The sequence below is a fragment of the Dipodomys ordii genome, unplaced genomic scaffold (assembly GCF_000151885.1).
Source record: "Dipodomys ordii isolate 6190 unplaced genomic scaffold, Dord_2.0 Scaffold50, whole genome shotgun sequence".
NCBI classification, from domain to species: domain Eukaryota; kingdom Metazoa; phylum Chordata; class Mammalia; order Rodentia; family Heteromyidae; genus Dipodomys; species Dipodomys ordii.
The window spans coordinates 8890263-8912692 of NW_012267266.1; the positions used below are offsets into that span (position 1 = coordinate 8890263).

At 35.9% G+C, this 22430-nt stretch overlaps 1 protein-coding gene across 1 annotated transcript in view; it reads right to left on the reverse strand.

Annotated features, from left to right (window-relative positions):
* Fer (fer (fps/fes related) tyrosine kinase) overlaps positions 1-22430 on the reverse strand; it is a 356813-nt gene that overhangs the window by 261424 nt on the left and 72959 nt on the right. The window contains exon 8 of the mRNA XM_013020434.1: positions 20930-21119. Within this exon, the coding sequence (XP_012875888.1) occupies positions 20930-21119 (190 nt within the window). The remainder of the gene's footprint in view (positions 1-20929; positions 21120-22430) is intronic.

Consider the following 22430-nt stretch of genomic DNA (forward strand, 5'->3'; position numbering starts at 1 on the left):
GCCACAGTGCTACTTCCAGCTTTTTCTGCTAATGTGGTGCTGAGGAATCAAACCTAGGGCCTCATGCATGCAAGGCAAGCACTCTACCACTGAGCCACCTTCCCAGCCCCTTCCACTCTTCTTTAAAGCACAGAGTTTGTGTTTCCTGGTATCGTCAATCTGGAAGAACATAACATCCTAAAATACAGGGGATTTAATTGGAGAATGCACTCTGGTTGAGGTTAAGCTAATAAATAACACATAAACACTTTACTAACCCTAAAGACAGGGCTCTATTTTTGTTATTCAAGGAAATTATATGTTATAAATTAAAAGATTAAGGATTAATACATCCAGGTTACTAAATTAAGCCATAAGAACTCTTTATAAAATTACCATTGAACTAGGCAGTTATGTTTTGTAATGAAAAGCTTTATCAGTTACTGTCACTAATTACTTAATAACTATGTTCAAGAAAAATATGACTACTTTCCTATGGTTACAGAATTGAAAACAAGAGATTTAATTGAGCTCACAAAGTAATAAAGATATTGAAAATTAGATGCCTAGAATCTTAAATCCCTTACAAAGTGTAGCAATATTTCTCTTCAAAACTGTACTCTTCACCTTCCTATGGACAGGCAAAACAGGCCTTTGTCCCTCCTCAAATCTAAGAAGTAAGTGAAGAAACAAATGAAATACAAATAAACAAAACCTCCTTTCTAGTTTTTTTTTTTAATAGTCTTGGCTTGGCAGAATCTTAAGTCAGGAAAAAATTATTCTTCTCATCTGAAGAATAATGTAAACCAAATGGTTTTCTGGACTCTAAGGTAATGGCTGGGCCAAGGCTAAGGTTTGCCTGAAGTAGCCTCCCTTACCTGATGTTGGCAGCCTCGTGATGAGGGGCCTCAGGGTGGAACATGAATGCACAATTTCTACGGACTCCAATTCAGAATCAGATTCCTGCTCACCTTCTCATTGCGAACATGTGCTTTTCTCCTCCATCTCAAATCTTAGCTACAGCTACAAGGTATCCACAGAAGACAATCTGTCCACTGTCTGAGAGGAAAGCAAACTAGAAGGGGTGCAGACCAGGATCTCCGATTTCCTAGAATCTCCTCCTGTTGGCTTGGAAGAGTATCAGTCAGTTCTTAATTAAAGTGACTGATACTGCTTTATTATTAAATGTTGGCTTTTTTTTAAGTGAACAGGAGAACTATTCATAAATTAAGTGAATATCCACTGTCAAAGAGTAAACCTCTAATTAATCTTTGAAGAGATCTCAAACTTAATTGATCTTTGAAAAAATAATATACTCAATTCTCAGATTCACCTATACTAGACATTACAATGTCACTGTTTGTAAGTGCATATATATGTATATATGTATGCATGTATACATACATATAGCCATATATGTAATATAACATAAACTATATATATATATATAAATTACATATACCTAAATAAATGCATGTACATTCAAATATGGAAGTTATTTGTTATTTCTGGGAATCAAACCAAAAGTTTTACATTTGTAGGCCAGTGCCATACTACTGAGCTAAACCTCCACATGGGACTTTGATCATTAATTGTTCTTGAGGCACAATTGATCTTGATCTTCACACTCTTACTTTAATAAATACATATTTTCCCTAAGCTTTTATTCTGATTTTAAACCTGGTTTTCAGCCATACTAAAATTGATTTCCTATTTCAATGTTAATTTAACATGGACTAATCCATGCCAAAATTTTATTCTAAGACCTACTATACCTTCACAGAAAAAGATTCTAGGAATTTTCAGTTAGGCATATTTCTTTCACTGAAAATGTTTCCCTTTCCCCAGAAAAATATTTTATATAAATATTTTATGACACTGTGTGCTATTGTGAATTCGACAGCATATCCAATATTCAAAAATATTTATTTACTGATCATCCTCCATGTAGGTAGTACTACTCAAAGTATAAAAAAATAGTAAATATAATGAATGCACCTGTCTTCTTGGAGCCAATTAGGGGAGTAAGCAAGGGCTATGGAGAAAGAAAATAGACAATAAAAACACAAATACCTAAATACACAAATCTAAACAAATACCATAATTCAATAAGATAATGTATTTATAAGTATAAATATTCATATTTAATGCATGGAAATGTTTAGAAGTAACCTAACATACAATTAATGTTAGCCAACAAAATTATAATCATAGAAGTCATGGTTAAGGCAATACTACAGATACTCAAAATCAATGTTTACATAAAATAATAAAAATAATTAAGTGATAATGACAGTAGTAGGTAGAAAAGCTACAGAGAGATATGTCGAAATGTATCATTTGATCTGAAATAATGAAAAGAAAGCTGTTAGTAACATGAAGAACTAAGCAAGAGTATTTAAGCCTGGAGATGAGAAGAGGTTTGGTGGGCTCAAAAGACAATAGGAGAAAGCTGGAGGGTCATCCTTGAGGGGTGGTAGGACGTCATGGAAGGCACTCATGCAGCACAGTATTCAGGGCCAAGGTGGTGAACTTCAGGCTACAGCAAATAGTCTGATTTTTTTTTTTTTTGGTCAGTCATGGGGCCTGAACTCAGCCTGGCCTCTGTCTCTCAGATCTTCAGCTCAAGTCTAGCGCTCTACCACTTGAACCTCAACCCCACTTCTGGCTGAGGAATTGAACCCAGGGCCTCATGGATGCAAGGCAAGCACTCTACCACTGAACCACCTTCCCAGCCCCTGAATTTTATTCTAGTTATATAGATAATATTGGGAGGATTCACAGGCAAGAGAAGTGTGTGTGTGTGTGTGTGTGTGTGTGTACAGATGGATGGATGGAGAAGATATATAGATATGCTCATTTACACACTGAAATAACTCTAAGAAGAGAGTAGATTGGCTAAGGTAGTTCATAAGTTATATTTGGTGATTTCTGGTGAGTTTCATTAGGATGATCACAGTAAGGATGCTGACAAGAGATCAGATTTAGGAGATAGATAGATAGATAGATAGATAGATAGATAGATAGATAGATAGATAGATAGATATAGATTTTTTTTTGCCAGTCCTGGGACTTGAACGCAGGGCCTAAGTATTGCCCCCAAACCTCTTTGAGCTCAAAGCTAGTGCTCTACCACTTGAGCCACAGCACCACTTCCAGTTTCTTATGAGTAGTTATTGGTGATAAGAGTCTCATGGTAAACTCGGCTCTGGTGGCCTGTAATCCTAGCTATAGCTACTCAGGAAACTGAGAGCTGAGGGTCATGGTTCAAAGCCAGGTTGAGCAGGAAAGTTCATGAGACTCTCATCTTCAATTAATTACTCAGAAAATGCTGGAAGTGGTGCTGTGGCTCAAGTGGTAAAGTGCTAGCCTTGAGCATAAGAAGCTCAGGGACATCACCCAGGGTCAAGCCTCCCTGGGAGAGGGGGAGGGAGTCTCATGTACTTTCCTACTCCAGCTGGCTTCAAACTGCAATCCTCAGATCTCAGCCTCCTGAGTAGCTAGGATTACAGGCATGAGCCACCAGTCCCTAGCTAGGTTTAGCATATCTTTTGGAGGTCATAGCAAGAGAATTTGTGAGACTTGAACAAAAGAGTCAGCATAAAGTGACTCCCAGGATTTTGGCTTGAACAGGTAGTCAAAGGGGATAGGTAATGGCATAAGGAGGTTGAGTTGTGGATTTAAGAGTTTCAACAAGTTAAATGTAAGATTATTATCCCAATGACTAAATTAAATAATCAAGTTCTAAGTTAATCTTTATAAATTCTCATTATAAGTGCCTTATTCATGAAAGTTAAATATTGTACCTTACATATGATACCAGATATAACAAGGAATTTAAAATAAGAATAAAGCATTATTTTGACAGTGTTTTTATATAAACATCCAAGGTTATATTACAGGGTAAAAGCTTGTAGCAGGAATGATAAAAACAGAAAACCTTCTAAGATAAATTTCAAAACTGTACATATTTATCTAATTTCATTTTTTAAATGTAAGGTGACAAAATGATTTGATTTCAGAAATTTCATTTTTCTGACACTGAGCTCCACCTGCTGGTAATTTCTTAATTTTCAGTATTAACACTATTAAAGAAGTAAAGCTGAGTGCCAGTGGCTCATGCCTGAAAAGCTTATCTCCTCAAGAGGCTGAGAACTAGAGGACCTAGATTTGAAGCCAGCCAGGGCAGGAAAGTCCTACAGACTTCATCTCCAAAGTAACCAGAAAAAAAAAATCCAAGGCTAAAGAGAATCTCAAGTAGTATAGCACCAGCCAAGCAAGCAAGCCAAGGGAGATCAAGGGAGGGAGAGAGAGAGACAGACAGACAGAGACAGACAGAGAGAGAGAGAGAGAGAGGAGAGAAAGAGAATGAAAGAATGAAAACATTTTTTAAATGGAAAGTAGTATCCATCATAAAAATAGCAAAAAGCACACAGAAGACACCATGATAACATTTTCTTTCTCTATAACTACCATTTACTGAGCTTAGCTACATGCTAGGCAGTGTGTTAAACATTTGTTTTTAGGTCCAAGACTAGAATTAGAACTTGGGTACTTGATGCTTCTGTTCATTCTGTTCTACCAACTGAGCCAGGCCTTGAAGCCCAATGCCAAACATTTTTTATAAACATTATTCATTCAATGTGCAAAAGAATTGTCTTTTGAAGGTGGCAAGGTGGCACACATCTGTAATTAAAGCTTTTAGGGAGGCAAAAATCAGTAACATCACAGTTCAACACCAGCCTCAGCCCAAAGATTAATGAGACCTCATGTCAATAAACAAAAGCAGGCAATATCTCTAATCTCAGCAATATGGAAGGTACAGGTAGGACTGCCTTCTGAAGCTAGCCCTGGGCAAAATAATCATGAAACCCTAACTCAAAAATAAATGGAGGATGAGATGGGGGAAGAGTGGCATTTCCTAAAGAGAACACACAAACCTAAAAACAGACCAGGGACTAGGAACATGGCTCAAGTGGTAGAAAGCCTGCACAGAAAACCTGAATTCAAATATCAGCACCATCCACAAACAATGTATTGATACAGTCTCTAGGAGTTGGTAATTTATATTATTAATAAATTAAATTTCAGGAAGTAGTGCTGTGGCTCAAGTGGTAGAGCACTTGCCTTGAGCTGAAGAGCTCAAGGACAGCACGCAGGCCCAGAGTTCAAGCCCCATGACCAACAAAAAAGAAAAGGAAAAGAAAAAAAAAAGAATACATTTCTTTAAAAAAAAAAAAGAAATTAAATCTCAGAGAAATTTTATAACTTTTCCTAAGGTTATATGATAGTAGCATAGAGGATTTGAACTACATGGCCTCTGACCAGAGATCTGGTGTAACAATCAAGCAACCAAGCAACAATTCTGGGATAAAATATAAACTTGACTATCAGAATTTTTTTTCTTTTTCTTTTCTTCTCTTTCCATTTATTTATCTATTTATCCGTTTATTTATGTTTGTGTTCCTGAGGTTTCAATTTAGGACCTCATATTTGATAGGCAGGCATCCTGTCACCTGAGCCACATATCCAGCCCCTTTTGCTTTGATTATTTGAGTTAGTGTTTCTTGTGTTTGTCTAGGGCCAACTGGACCATGATTCTCCTAATCATGTTCCCATATAACTGGGATGGCAGACTGTATCTGGTTTTTTCTGCTGAGATCAATCTCAATTTACTTTTTTTTTAAGCCAGGGCCAACCTGAAACCATAATCCTTCCAATCTGCCCCTCTGAAGCAGCTGAAATACAGGCATGAGCCACTGAAATTGGCTTGTGCCAGAAAATTTTGAGTTTGAAGAACTGTGATGTAATCAAATTTCTTAATCTCAGTTTCAGATGTTCTAATCTGAATTATAACACTTCAAGAAGACAGTGATAAAATTGTGTTCTAAATCTAGCATACTGTATAGCACATAGTAAACAGTAACGAAGGATCAGCTCTTTTCCTTTAGTAACATTTCTTAACTAATACTGACACCACACCACCTAACATATGAAGCTTTGTGCTATGCATGTTAATAGTCAAATTAACTGATTCTCAAAACAAATATTTGGAGGGTAAATTTAAATTTTAGTTGCAATAAATACCAAATAATTTTTTTCAGAAAAACCCTCCCTCTAAAATGAAATGTTTCATATAGTAACAATATTTTCATCACACTTTTCTGATCTTTAAGATCCACATAAAAAGCATATAAAGCCACATAGAAATAATGAGATATTGATAAAAACATACTGTGAAGACAGTAAGTATATTTCCTCCTCAATAATCAATAATACCTTTAATCCTAACAAGATAAAAAATTTCAAAAACAGTATTTCCACAAACATAAAAATTACTCTTATTACATAAAAATTACTTTATTACTTTTATTTCTAGTAAGTTTCAAAGAAAATATAGGCCTTCAATTTAAAAAAAATCAGCTAAAAAACTAATACATACATCTAATCTTTCAGATCTATCTTCAAAAATGTATGGACAATATGCAATTCTCCATTGACATTCAAACTTCAGCTAAGTAAATGGCAATTTTTTTTAATATTTTTGTTTTTGAGACAGGGTCTTGCCAAGGTGTCTAGTCTGGCCTTGAACTCACAAGTCCTCCCACATAGACGCGATTTCAGCCAAGTGCTAACCATGCTTGGCTTAAAAAGTAATTTATACAAACATGATCATCAGTTCTCCATTAGTCTAAATATAGACTGTACTTTACAATTAAATTAATTTATAGTTACATTCTTATAGTCTCCAGTTCCACTGAAGGATCCAGAGTCCGCAAGAGTTGATCTTATGAATATCCTTCCTGCATTACCCCCAGTGACCTTCTCAAGGGTACGATCACCACAAAAGCCAGTACCTTCAGCTCCAGTAAGAGAAAATTATCACAACTAAATGAGAAGAAAAGCTTTGCTTTCCCTACTGTGTGACATATTTTCTTTCAGCAAGACTGCTACATATCTCTCTTTCCAGGAAACTTAGGGATAAAGTAATAGCTCTAGGATGTACAGTCACTAACTATATCACCATGCAGGCCAGGGATGTAACTCAGTCAGAGCAGTACTTGCCTCGCATGTGTAAGAGCCTGGAGGCAAGGAGGAAAAGAGGGAAAGGGGAGGGAAGAATGGAGGGAAGGAGGGAGATAGATAGATATAGATAGATAGATGATGGACAGATAGATGATAGCTAAGTTTTCCTGCCTGAGTTTTCTTTTTCTTTTTTTCTTTTTTGGAGTCCAGTCGTGGGGCCTGAACTCTGGGCCTGGGCGCTGTCCCTCCTAGCACTCTACCACTTGAGCCACAGCGCCACTTCTGGCTTTTTTCTTTTTGCTTATGCGGTGCTGAGGAATCGAACCCAGGGCCTCAGGCATGCAAGGCAAGCGCTATACCACTGAGCCAACTTCCCAGCCCCCTTCTTTTTCTTTTATCCTTTTTTCTTTCTTCTTTTTTTCTTTCTTTATTTCCTATTGTTTTTCTTTTGGTGATACTGAGGTTTGAACTCAGGACCTCACATTTGCTCGGCAGGTGGTCTACCATTGAACCACCACTCCAGTCCTTTTATGCCCTGATTATTTTAGTTAGGGCCTCCCTGTTTGCCTGCTATCATTGCTAGGCTGCAATCCCATTTTACACTATCTATCATGGTTGGGGTGATGGGCATGCACCACCATTCTCAACTCCTTTAACTGAAATTAACTCTCATGAATTTTTTGACTAGGCAGGCCTTGAACTGTGATATTCCTGATCTCAGCCTCCTAAGTAGGTAGGATTACAGGTGGGAATATTAAGGTTGCTTTCTTCAATGTTGATATCCTGTTATCTACATTTTTCCTTGTACTAGTTTTATATTATGTAATCATAAATTTTATTCTCATTTAACTACTACAAGTCACCTGATGAATAAGAAATAAATGAGCAAATGAAGCCAAGCTTGTAACAACAAATACTAAATCACTGCAAAAAGCCATGCAATATGAGGTTTATATAATTCCAGAGATACAAATCATCTCTACTGACCATTTAAAACAAAATCCTGCTTACCTAAAGCTATCAACATTCTCCTCCCATTTTCAGATCTCACCACATATGAACATTACTAGGCTGCCTTTCCTAAAAGTGACAAGGCTGAAGCTTACAGCACCAGCACTTTGATATCTCCAGCTCATCAGCTGACAGACTCATGGAAATTAGAAAGATACCACAACATTCCCTCTTATCCTAAATCCAAAATCACACTGTACTGATGCTCAGCATAAAGTCAAAAGGAAGTGGAAGTCTCTGACTTAGAGAAGTGGGAATAAGCCAACATCCCCTCAAATCACCTTTATCATGAATGATAAAGGTTAAATTGAGCTTTCATATTCCTATGGGGCACAAAAGACCAGGAATTTTTCATAGCGTGGCTAGTACATACCTACTTGTTCTATTCCTGTCTACCAAATATCTTTGAAGTACTTGCACTAACTACTCCATCATCTTAAAAGCATGGTACGTCTTTCAAAATAGAAACCTGTGGCTTAATTCCACAGCACAACTTGAAAATTATAATGAGCAACCATTAAATTAAAATGAGTTCTATAAATTATATGCTGTAAGCAAATGCTACAAAGTACCTAGTTATGAATATCTGTTGGTAGGTTAAATAAGAAGCAAGTGGAGCTATGGCTCACAAGCCTGCGCATAAAAGCTAAGGGACAGCTGGACACCAGTGGCTCACACCTGTAATCCTAGCTATTCAGAAGGCTGAGATCTGAGGATCACTCTTCAAAGCCTGTCCAGGGAGGAAAACTCCATGAGACTCTCATCTCTAATAAACCACTCAGAAAATTGGAAGTGGCGCTGTGGTTCAGGTGGTAGAGCACTCGCCTTGAGCTGAAGAGCTGAGGGATAGCACCCAGGCTCCGAGTTCAAGTCCCACGACCTACCAAAAAAAGCCAAGGGACAGCAGGCAGACCCTAAATTCAAACCCCAGTATGGGCAAACATCCAAAAATTCAACATTGCTATATGGCATTTTAGATTATTTTACATTTCTTTAAATAGAAACCCTTGGATACAAAATGGCACATCTGTAATCCTCAACATTGGGAAGGCAGAGATGAGGAGGATTATAGTTCTAGGCTAGCCTACACAGAAGGCAAGGGGCAGGAGCTGCGGCCCAAGTGGTAGAGAACCTCCCTAGCAAGCACCAAGTCCTAAATTCAGTCTCTAGTACAATTTCTAAAATGTTGGGTACTAGTGGCTCACATTTGTAATCCTAGCTAGCCAGAGAGCTGAGATCCAGAGGATCACAATTCAAAGGTAGTCAGGGCAAACAATGTCCAGGAGACAGTCTCCAAAAAAATCAGCAAAAAAAAACATGGCTAGATCATTAGAAAGAATAAAATAATGTCATTTGCAGGGAAATAGATAGAACTAGAACCAATCATGTTAAGATCAGAGAGACAAACTGAACATATTCTCCCTGATATGCAGAAGTTAGATCTAAAACACAATGGGGAATGACAAAATACACAAAATTCTAGATACTCACATACAGTGAGTATGTGAGGCTAGTCTTAGGAGAAAATCACACAGATGTAATATCCAAATGCCTCTTCATGTGTATGTAAAATAAGATATATACTGAACCAACTCTAAAGATATGGAAACAAAGAACGTTTTTCTAAAATTGTTTTTTCTTTTTCTGATAAGTCCGTATTCTTTCCCTCATATACGCTGTATTCATGTGCATGTCTGTGGGAAGATGGAGGGAGGGCACAGAATCTGAAGAAATAAGGGTGAAAACGTGCAGCAGTGGAACATACTGCACATTAATGAAACTGAATGAACTATGCAACTCATGGGTGGCGAAGGGAGGGAGGAAATGAGACAGGGAACAGATAGCACAATATGAAAAGGAAATATACTTATTACCTGACATGTGTAAAGGAATTTCCTGCTGTATATCAGCTCTAAAACAACAATATAGAATGGTTCAAATACTAGAGATACCCTGTGTATAAACTCTAGTACAGCCCAAAAAAGTAAGCTAAGTGTAGTGGCACACACCATTTATAATCTCAATGAGGTAGACAGACTGCTATCCAAAACTAGCTCCAGCAAAATTATATATTATTCAAAAGGTGCTCGCTGATGCTTCACACCTGTAATCCTAGCTATTCAGAAGGATAGGATCTGAGGATCCCTGAGCCATCAGGGAAGAAAAGTCCATGATACTCTTATCTCCTATTCATAAAATGCTGCAAGGGGCACTTTGGCTCAAGTGTTAGGAGTGCTGGATAGAGCACAGATCTCGAGTTCAGACCCCAGGACCAGTAAAAGAAGAAAGTAAAAAGGGACGGGGCTGAGACTCAAGTAGTAGAGCATATCTGCCTAGCAAGTGGAAAACCCACATTCAAACTCCATTACTACGGAAAATAAGAAATAATAAACAAATGTAGAGAAACCTCAGGATTTTCATTATCAAAGAAAATTGGCAAAGAATCTTCCTGACTAAAGTCATTTCTATTATACCGAGACAATTATACAAATAAAAGATGTAAGATATTCACTGCATCATAACAGAAAATACTACATGATCAAAACATGGAATCCTGTGCTCAATTAAGTTTATTATAATAAATACAGTAGTTAAATCCTTGAAAACAATCAAATATAATAAGAAATTGATTTTGGTTACAGAAAAGGTCTATATTATTTTATTGCATACAGAGGACACAACAAGATCTCAATAAGAGTTTTCCTGATGAACTGAATTTCATCTTATGTCATCCATCCATGAGTGAACCATGAGTGAACATGATAGAGTTGCCTAGCAACTTCCTTTTCTAATAAATATACTTGTACTATGGCCTAATAAATGGCAGACTGTAATAAAACTTAAAAAGGCTCACATCAAGAAGCGTAGATATTTTTCATAGTTGCATACTGCTAACATAGCTGTATCTAAATATCCTGGCATGAATAGCAAATCTAAGCAATTATATGTATAATTCAAGTCTATACTTACTCATCTATGGCTAAAGATGTTGTAATAAATTGTAACATTTTCAAATTTCTCTTTTGGGGTGCTAAATTATTAGGGAAATATCTAAAATTGCATTAAAATTTGATTATTATATTAGAAGTGTTTGGGAAACAATAATTCAATTTACTGTTGATTGAATGATTCCATAAAAAAATTAAATTTGGTTCTTGATCTAAAACTTGAATGAAACATGAGAATAAACTTTACTAAATATCTGAATCAGAAATTATTGCTATAAATTAACTCTTTTCAACTACAAAGCAAAAGTTTTGACACCTATAAGTTGGTGTGATTCAACAACTTTTAAGTCATGTGAGTAAAAAATTACCAACACAATGAATATCTTTTGCCTATAAATTCTTAGGTTATATAAATCCCAATTTAAGAAGAAACATGGAATTTCTCAAACAGGTAGTCAATAACAATGGAAACCTGGAGTACAGGGGAGAAGAGGAAGATGCTGGAAGTGAGGGGGGAAGATGAGAGGAGGAATAAAAAGTCCTTTCAGGGCTCATGCTCTCCTGTTCCCTCCTTTTCTTCCTGGTTTCTTCTTTGTTTTCATTTTCACCTGCCCCATATTTCTCTATTTTCTTTATTTCTCCTGGCTTTTACCTTTCTCACTTCTATCTTCCTTTCTTCATGTTTTTCTTAATAGGTTTCTTTTGTTTTTCTTCCTGCTGTCTTGATTCTTGGCTAAAGAGACAGGAGTGGATATAAAGAAAAGAGTTCCTTTCAAAACCAAATTTTAGTCAGGTGCTGGTGGCTAAGGCCTATAATCTAATCGTAACTACTCAGGTGGCACATAGGAAGGATGGTGGTCTCAAGCCACTCCAAACAAAACACAGCAAGCAGTACCACCAAAAAAAGTTGCTAATTATGTATCCCATTACTTCAGACACCTAAATTTTTGAAATGTTTTAATAAATGAATACAAGATAAATCCAAATGAAGCCAACTTTGATTTTTAAATCAATAAATTCTGCTATATCCCCCACCAAACCCCATAGCAAATCTACATTTATTCTGCCTTCATTTCACCCTCCTCATAACAAAGTACAAATAATCACTTGTGAAATCCCAAGTGGTAATTTCCTTTTATTTTCTTTAATTGTAGCAGATATTCCCTTCTTTATCACTACTGTCCTTTCATTATATTATTTTAGTCCTAGTTCACCTATGGTTAAGTTTATGGAGAAAACATTAAGAAATTCATTGTTTATAAGACAAATTTGAATACAGCTGTCCCTAGGTATCCACAGGATACTGATTAGTTCCACTACTCCCCACACTTACCAAAATCTATGTCTGCTCAAACCCTTAAAATAGGATGGTGTAGTATTACATATAACCTGTGCATTTCCTCCCATACACTTTAACTCATCTCTACATTACTAGAATAACTAATGCAATGTAAATGCTACACCTCACTATTACCTTGAATTGACATTATCTTTCTATAAATAAAAGATTTGAAACAATGTAAAACTGTGCTTTCTTCACACAGAATCTTCCATGATTTTATATTTCTCTAAGGGTTATTAGCATTAAACACTCCCACAGGATCTACAAAATTACATTATGCAACTACTCACTGTTCCCCCCACTACTTCACCCCATCGCTGTCTTCCAGCCCCACTAGCTTTCCTTGTGGCTGCTTCACTATACAGATAATATACTCTTTCCTTGGGCCCTAACATCATCCCTTTCCATTGCTGGAAATATTCTTTCCTCAGGAAGTCTTACCATTTATTCCCTTAGTCTTTTCAGATCTCAGCACAGAAGCCACTTACAGCCACAGGAAGGCAACCTTGACCCATCTGTGAAAACACTCCCTACATTCCCATTATTGCCGTATTTCCTCCGATAGAATTTACCGTTATCTGACGCACTACATGTTTAATTGCTTTTCTTTTTTTGAGGGGGTGCCAGTCCCGAGGCTGAATTTAGGGCCTGGGTGCCATCCATGAGCTTTTTTTGGCTCAAGGCTAGTGTTCTACCACTTTAGTTACAGTTAGTTACAGTGCCTAGTTTAATTGCTTACTAAAGATAGCCAGGTGCCGGTGCCTCGTGCCTGGAGGCTGAGATCTGAGGCTCATGGTTCCAAGCCAGCCTGAGCAGGAAAGTCCCCATGAGACTCTTATCTCTAATAAATTGCTTTAAAAGGCCAGAAGTGGTGCTATGGCTCAAGTGGTAAAGCCCTAGTCTTGAGCACAAAAAGGCTCAGGGACAGTGCCCAGGCCCTAAGTTCAAGCCCCAGTATCAGAAAAAAAAAAAAAAAGGATAGTAACTGATGCTTTAAGATTTGCTTGTTGAATGAATAAATAAAAAAGAATAATGGCAATTATGATAAAGTGATATCAAAAAACACAGTAAATTTAAAAAGCAGGATATTACATTTCAACCACTTGTGTAAAAAGAACAGGAGACAAATCATTCACACTGTGCTTCTAATCATATGCTAGGTCATTTCTGAGAAAGAGAATGGGGGACTGAGGAAGGAACACTAACCCACATGCATGTATGTGAACATACTCAGAGAGATTCACTAAGGCTCTTTCTTAATCAAAGAAACCTAAGATGGTACTACATAAAAATCTATTGTTCACTTAAGATTTCAGTGAAGACATATTAACTAGATTATATATGAACTATGATACATTTAGAAAAAAAGAATCTCATGTTTTACAGTATTTTATAATATACACAATACACTTACAAACATTTCATTTCAGTGCCAAAGAAATTGAGCAAGACAAACAAGATAGGTATTCATTTCGTGCCCATACAGAAAGGCAAACTTGGAAAGGTAAAAGAACCTGATTACAGTTACAGAGCAGAGACAACACAGCTCAGTTTCTTAATCTGGAACGTTCCTCAGAGCATGGTCATTTGGTGAGTAAAGCTTAAAATGAACATTTATGTTAGGTATGAAAAGAAAGGAAATGCAAAGGTGCTGTACTGAGGGGTGACAGTTACACAGGCAGGTAATGAGTACATTTCTTTTGAACAGTGTCACCCTATGCCTCTCTCCCAGTTTCTCCCTCCCTTCCCCACTCACAAGGTATACAGTTCCCTTTCAACAGAATATCCAGGGAGTATCACTGCTGCATTTGTTCACACTTTGTCCCACCCTTTCTGTGGCCCCCCCTTTTTCTCCCTAAGACAGATAAACAAACAAGACAACAGACAAAGAACACAGAAACCAAAACAAAGAGAATTTTAAAAACCTGTTTCCATTTCCTGGAGTTCATTTTGATAAGTATTAGTTTATATGATCATATGCACATAGCCATTGAGCTTTTGTGCTCTTAATGCTGTTATTCTAGGAGAGGGCTTCTGATAAAAGACTGGGCTCAGGTTTTGCCTTTTTTCTTTCTCTCTCCATTCCTCTCTCCAAATATCTTTCTCCATATCTCCCTCTCTATCACTCTCTCCTCCCTCTGTTCTCCCTCTCTCCTCTCTCTCTCAATCTCTCTCTCTCTCTCTCTCGTACTGCCACTCTCTCTTCTTTCTCTTGCTAGTTCTCTTTCCTTTCCAGCTTCCACCAGGATATGACACTGAGAAAGTGTTTGTGGACCCTAAATCCTGGATTTCTCCAGAATCCAAGATCCAGAATGATAAGAAATAAAATCTCCATCATTATAGCAAAAGCAGAAAATGTACCTCATGGTGAAAACAACTGAAACTCTAATGACACTGACTATATGATGCTTTGAATGATTCTAGTCCATTTCAGTGTTCTAGGAATAAAACTGAAATAGCAGACACTACTGTAAAATAGATTACAACTGAGTCATAATGACAATTTTTAACAAATTGGCTATTTTGGTAGAAAATATTACAAATGCTACAAAACAGACATTTATTGCTACTGTTGTTCAACTAAGCAAAACTAGTTCATTATCAGAGATAATATATGCTAGTCTAGAAAGGCTTAAACAAAATGTGCAATTTCACAAAAGTAAAGACAATTATCTTCTAGAATAGCTAAATATTTTAAATGTAGAACCTCATTATATGGTACCTCCGATTCTAGATGTATTTGACATCTAAAGGAGATTCTTTCATTGAAAACGATTGTACTTGGTCTAAAGTATATGTTATTATGAAATAAATTCGAGTGAAAATAGAATTCTAGAGTAAAAAGGAAAATAGAATTCTGGAGTGGAAAGGAAGTCCAATTCCTCAATTCAACTGATACTGAATAAAAACAAGGACCTAAATTTAAATCTCAGTACTGGAGAAAAACAGTAAATTCAGCAGCTATTATTTATTCAGGGCTTACAAAATTTCTGGTGTTTCCATCATTGTCCAAGGGAGGCCAACAGAATTCACTCTCCTAACTTGCCTCTGAAAACAGATACTTCTTCTCTCAAGAGATAGAATTGAAATATTATATAAAATAAACCTTAGGCTTACAAGAATTTAAAGAACTCAACAATGCCTACAGCATTATCAGCACATTTAATCCAGAATTATCACAATTCTATGAGATAGGATTTACCTTCCAAATCAGCACCCCCAAAATAGGTTCCATGTCACATGATGTCTTCAGAAGGCTTTTGCAAAAGGGTTAGGATAATATATTCAGTGACTACATTTCATGTAACATTTCCTCGCTTGGACATGATATGTATTCAAATGTTTTTGTCTTTCATACAATTGTTTCTAACACATTTATAAGATTATTTCTTTGTTGCTTTGTATGTCCCTCCCCCACGGTATAACCCCTGCTTTCACTGTATTTGATGTCAGTATAATTTGTGGAAGGGAAGGGAAAAAACAAATCCTTTAAATAGGGATACAGGTGGACCCATTGCAACAATGAGATGTACAAGTCATTATGTCAAAAACGAACTTTACAACTTTGGTGGGGGCGGGGGAGGAGGATTGGGTGGGGGTGGGGGGGAGGATGGGAAGGGATGGGAAGGGAAAACAAAGGAGGAGGCTACAATGCTTGATAAGAAATGTACTCATTATCTTGCCCATGTAATTGTAACCCCTCTGTACAGTATTTTCACAATAAAAAGAAATCTTAGAAAATTCCTGTAATCAATACCACTGTTTCTTTTGGTTTAACCCAACACACTCCAAATTCTAGATTTCATGCTTCCTTAGCATGCTTTTTTAAGCTCCTACAAACTAGCAGAACCTATATAATGGGAAATAAAATCTATCTAATTTAATTGATCAAATCAGTATGATAAAACTCTTAGACCAGTACTACTACCAGCTCAGCAGAATAAATATTGCTAACACAATTAGGTATGGTTTCCACAAATTATCACTATACTTTCCCCTTTAAAATAATAATGGCTTCCAGATGTACTGAAGACATATATTAGTGCTTATTTCTTCTAACAAAGTACTGCCAAAGTTCAATTTAATTTAGTCTCATCCAGTACTCTATAATCAGATTTCACATCTTGTTGATCAGGGTTTCAAGAATAATTTATCCCTGTAGAAAAGTATATTAGTAGACTCTATAATTATACTTCGGAAGGAAATAAAGAGTATAAAGCAGACCTTCATCTTCTATCATCTGGATCATCAATACAAGTCTCATTTTTCTATCTGAGATCCCCTTCAAAACTTTCTCAACAAAATCACAAGAGTGATCCACTTAAGTCCTAAGTTATACCATGCCTTCCTTCTATTATAATCCTCAAACCAACAGCTCCTAGTTTCACTCAAAGAAAAACTATAATCTGTAACTAAGGTCTATTCTTCTTTTGTCTCTATACACTTGTCCTCCACTCAGGCCTCAGTGGTGGACTTTGGACAGCCCAGATATGGCTCTAAGTTTAGTCTTTGCAATGGATTCCCCTTATGGCTGCACAGCTCTGCCCAGAAATCCAATGGCTTGGTAGCTCACTGTTTTAAGTGTCATGTTCAAATAAAGTCTTCTCAGTGTTGCTTCACTAGACTGGTTTTAAAATTACGTCCCAACTTCTAACACACTAGACCCCTAGTCCATTACTCTGACACTTTTATTCCTTCAAACTTTTCCTCTTCCAACAGAATACGATTTAATTACTTATTAAATGCCAGTCACCATAATATTAATAACCTCTAAGAGAGAAGTTTATACATTTTATTCACTTATGTATCTCATCAACATATGCTTGGCACATAATAGGAATTCATAAATATTACTTGAATGAATAAATAAAATACAACATAGACTTATTGTGTAACAGTTAATATTATCATTTTTCTCTATTTTAATAATAAGTATACCTAAGTGAAAAAAGTCAATATTGGAAAAACAATCATCCTAAGATGATTACATTATAGTTTTCCTAAGTACTTTTTTAGAATTTCATAAACCAATGAAAGAACAATGTCATGGTACCGTAGAGCTAAAGTACACAATACTCAGCTGAAGATACATGTGAAGCACCTTGGATCTTTATATGAAATAAATGTATAGCCAAAGACACAGTTCTTTAAAGTATTCTTCCACAGAGGCAGTCTCCACTAAAGAGTCCACATTTGGAGCAACACTGCCATTAACAAGAATAATGTGCAATAGTTCGTTTTCTTTCCTATTACTAAACAATATTTAGGTCAGATTTTAATCATTTTTGTGCATTTTCTATGATATACTTTGAATTCTTCCAATTCTGATATTCACCCATATTTCTTTTTTGAAGTCTAAGTGTTTATGAAGAGGAAATAACAATAAAAGCTGCTTGTGTTAATTCTAGGCTTAAATTGTCATTTAAAGGAAGAGGTGACATTGTCTGAACAGAAATACACTCATTACTTGACTTGTGAAATGATAACCCCTTTATACATCACCTCTATAATAAAAATTACAAGATTGTTTCAAAAAATTGTCAGGGACAAAATCATAAGCTTTAATATTTTGTTTTCAAGTAAACTAAAAAGTTGTATTCTAAATATTATTTTAAAATATTGACATATGCCAAGATCTCCTTAAGATTAGTGAGAAAGGATTAAGTGCTGAGTGCTATGCACTCTCTCTTTCTGCATATACATTTCTACTCTCTTCATAAAATATACTATAAATCATAGAGATGGATTGAGATAGTGGGATTCCTTGTCTGATTTATAAAACATTAATTAGTTAAAGCAATGCATATAGTATTATAAAACATTAATTTATTAAACTACTTATACTACAACATTCCTTTGTAAATCAATAAATTTCACCCTTAAAGTCTTACTAGATTTTTTTTTGAGGCAGTATATTAATACGCACATCAGGCTAGCCTCCAATTTGTAATCCTCCTGCCTCAGTTTCCTGAGATGATAAACAAGGTATTGTCACTATCTAATAAATAAGTACAAGAGTCTGAAGGTGTCAAAAGCAGTCTGTTCTCTTAAAGTTATTTATACATTTTCTGAAAAATTGTTAATTCCATTCATTTGGTGGGAAAGTTTTTCTTCAATAGTATTAAAGAGATAATATTAAGTGAAATGAACCCCAAGGTAGAGATACAAGTGGGGTTTTTTTCTTGCTTGCTATTGTTTTGGGGATATTTTTGGGGGGTCCAGTCCTGGGGCCTGAACTCTGGACCTGGGCGCTGTCCCTCAGCTCTTCAGCTCAAGGCTAGTACTCTACCACTTGAGCCACAGCACCACTTCTGAATTTCTGCTTATGTGGTGCTGAGGAATCGAACCCAGGGCCTTATGCATGCAAGGCAAGCACTCTACCACTGAGCCACCTTCTCAGCCCATCAGCAGTTCAACTTTTATATTGTACCACATGCATAATTGAAACTTTTCTAACACACATTTCACTATCAAGAAAGTTAGTTATGGTCTGGGAAGGTGGCTCAGTGGTAGAGCGCTTGCCTTGCATGCATGAGGCCCTGAGTTCGATTCCTCAGCACCACATAAGCAAAAAGAAAAAAGTCAGAAGTGGTACTATGGCTCAAGTGGTAGAGTGCTAGCCTTGAGCTGAAGAGCTGACCCCCCTTGCTATTGTTTTTAACATATTTAAAATGTACTAAATGATTTTTTTGTTTCTCTTGTATGTTCTTCCCCCACTGTATAACCCATTTTCACTGTATTTGATGTCAGTACCCTGCACCTTGTATCTACATTTTTCTAATTTGGAGAGGGGAAGAGAAATAACAAAATGTTGAAATAAGGATACAGGCTGATCCATTGTAACAATGAGATGTACAAGACACTATGTTGAAACAACTTTACAACTGAGGGGGGAGGGGAAGGGCGGGGAGGATGATAAGGAAAAAATAAAGGTGGAGGTAACAATGTATTCCTTACCTTACACATGTAACTGTAACCCCTCTGTACAGTATTTTTACAATAAAAACATATTAAAAAAAGAAAAAAGCACTAAAGGCTGAATTCTAAATGATTACTAATCTTCATAAAATAAGAACAAACTATTATATTTCAACTATGAAGGTTATATACTAATTCAGTTATCCATAGCATCTAACAACTTGAGCAAATAGTATCTAACAGATAACATCTAACAATATGAACCAACTTCTTACTCTATCATAACAATACTAACATGATTTATATGTACACATAATTATTTAAAATAAACTATCAAATTTTAACCAATATGCCACTAAGTCAAGCAAATTACCTAACTAGTAAACTGCACAACCACATAGGGAGAACATATAAAACACACTGAAAACCAAAGATTTAAGGTATTGAAAAACCAAGTAAAAGGAAAAAAAAAACTTGAAATGCTCCTCCAAAAAAATCACATTTTCCAGATAGCTATAAGGAAGAGTAAGAATCTCCAACAGGAATCTTTTCATTGATTAAGAGCTTTCTAGGTAGAATAGTACTAGAAAGCAAGGAAGTACAAAATTCAATCAATGTGCATACTACTATAGTTCCCTATAACAAAACTAATGTTAACCACAACATTTTTAAATACTTCATATATTTTCCACAGTTATTGCAGTATCAAATATGGTCCTTAATTCTATGGATGCAAAAGAATCTAACAATCATATTATTTAGAAACACATAAACTAGAAATTACTAAAATATCAACTATAAATGTGTTAAATATAATTGTTCTATCTATTGAGTACAACCAACTCTCCAAATATATACCTTAGGATATTTTCAACCATATGACTACTAACATTGGAGCTCAATAATTTTTTGTTGGTGGTGTAAATGCAGGAGCTATTCTGTCCAGTACAGTTTACCAGATAATCCAGCCTCCTCCACTTGCTCCCTCCCCAAAAAATGTATCTAGAGATTCTGCCAAATGTTCCCTGTTGAGCAAAATTCCCCTTAGTTAAGAACTAATAAAAGAAAAAAGGGAGGAAAGGAGGGCTGGAAAGAGGGAGTAAGGGAATGAGGGAGGGAAAGGGAAAAGGAAGGTAGGAAAGAAATAGGGAAAGAAGGAAAGGGAAATAAGGAGAAAAGGAGGGAGGAAGGATTGGTTTATACTAGATATTCTTAAACATTTAATAAAACTATATAAACTGAATTTAATTTCAAGTTGGTGAAGTTGAATGTATTAAGGATCATATTTATGTGCAAAGAATCATTTTAAAACTAAATCAATGTTGTGTATGATACAATAAACATACCACCAATCTGAGAAAAAAAAATTTGCTCTTAATAACAACTTTCTCCTTATTTCTTACTTCCATCTTAAGAATAACACCCTACCTTCCTGCTGTCTCCCAGGAATAAAAACAATTGCAGTCTTTCTTTTTACAATTCTAAAGGCAAGAGAAGAACCTTATTTCTCTGACTCTACAAATGGTTTCTGAAATACTCTCCAGGTGACCTGAAGTGACTGATAAGTCTATTCTACATTTACTAATAAGTTTAATAGGACCTGCATAACAAGAGTAATAATTTGTTATAGCAAATCAGAGTTAATTTTTGTGTTCACTTACTACCTAGATATAACCCTTTAAGGTTTCTCAGTGGATTAGCTTACCATAGATGTAACGGATCGTGCATCTTCTTCATAATTTATTACAGGAGGTGGCTCTTTTCCATCATTTTCTTGTACTTTTTGTTCAAGTAGTTCTTTCTGTGCTGTAAACTTTGCTTCAGTGCATTTTAGCTGCTGGACTGATTGTTTCAGTTCTTCAAGTGTCTGTTTTTGGCTCAGCAGAAGGACAATGCTAAAAGAGAATGAATTAAGTATAAATTATTTTAACTACTTGAGAAGAACCAATAATCCTACCTATTTGAAAGGTTGAGATCTGAAGAACTGATGTTCATAGCCATCCCAGGAAGAAAAGTTTCCATCTCCAAAATAACAAGCAAAACTCTTGGATGGAGGCATGTCTCAAGTGGTAGAATGACAGCTGATCTCAGGAGAGTTGAGTGAATACATGACATTGAGTTCAAACCCTGGTACCAGCAAATGGAGGGAATAAAGGAGAAAAGAGGGCATGGAGTCATGAAAGGATGGAGGAAGGAAGGGAGAAAGGGAGAAAAAAAGGAAAGAAGGAAGGAGGGAAGGAAAATATATATAATTACTTCAACCTCTTTAAAATGAATTAATGGAAAATATAAAATATAGGCTTTGCCTTTGTTTCATTTTGCTCTTTATAGCAATCTTTCAGAATCATCAAAAATTTTAATCTAAATGGATTTTACATCATAATATTTATTAAATGTTAGCATTAACAAAGTAGAAGCATTTCAAATACATTATGAACTGTAGCATTCATTTTATTTCACACTTAAACCATTTACCTCACAGAATAAAGAAACTGAGTTCCAGAAATAGAAAGCCTAAAATGAATGAAAATGATAGAATCCTAAATTGATTTCAAATCTCAAAGGTAAAATGGCTAAGGGCAGCTCTGTGCCTAAAGTACAATAAATCAAATTACAGCCTAGGCATCAAGCTGTGTGTAGATGTAAGGCATGAGTGCTGGAAGTCAGGCAAAGACTAAGGGCTGAGTATAATTGAGGGAGTGAATATAAAATTAATTGACAAACATCTAATATTATCAACATAAGGACAGTAAATTTCCCCCATCCTCAATGGAAAATTCAAACTAATTTACTCTCCTTGTGGATGGTACATTACCAGGTAAAAGGTAACAGAAAAACACAATGTGGTAATAAGAACACCTTCGTAAAACATCCCATATGTAAAAAGAACCTGAAAAGAATTGTGCCATGTACTGCAGAAAGTAAGTTATTACTTACATAAGAAGCTGTCATTATAAGGTAGAGAAAGCTTCAAAACTGTACAGTATGGTCAGAAAATGTTACCGTCGAAAATTCAAACATTTTTAAAGGTACAAGAATTAACTTGTCTAAGTATTTGTGGGCAGACATAACCACTGCTTAAGAGAAATTATTTATGGGGGGCTAGGAAATTGGCTCAGTGGTAGAGCACTTGCCTTGCATGCCTGAGGCCCTGGGTTCGATTCCTCAGCACCACATAAGCAAAAAGAAAAAAGCCGGAAGTGGTG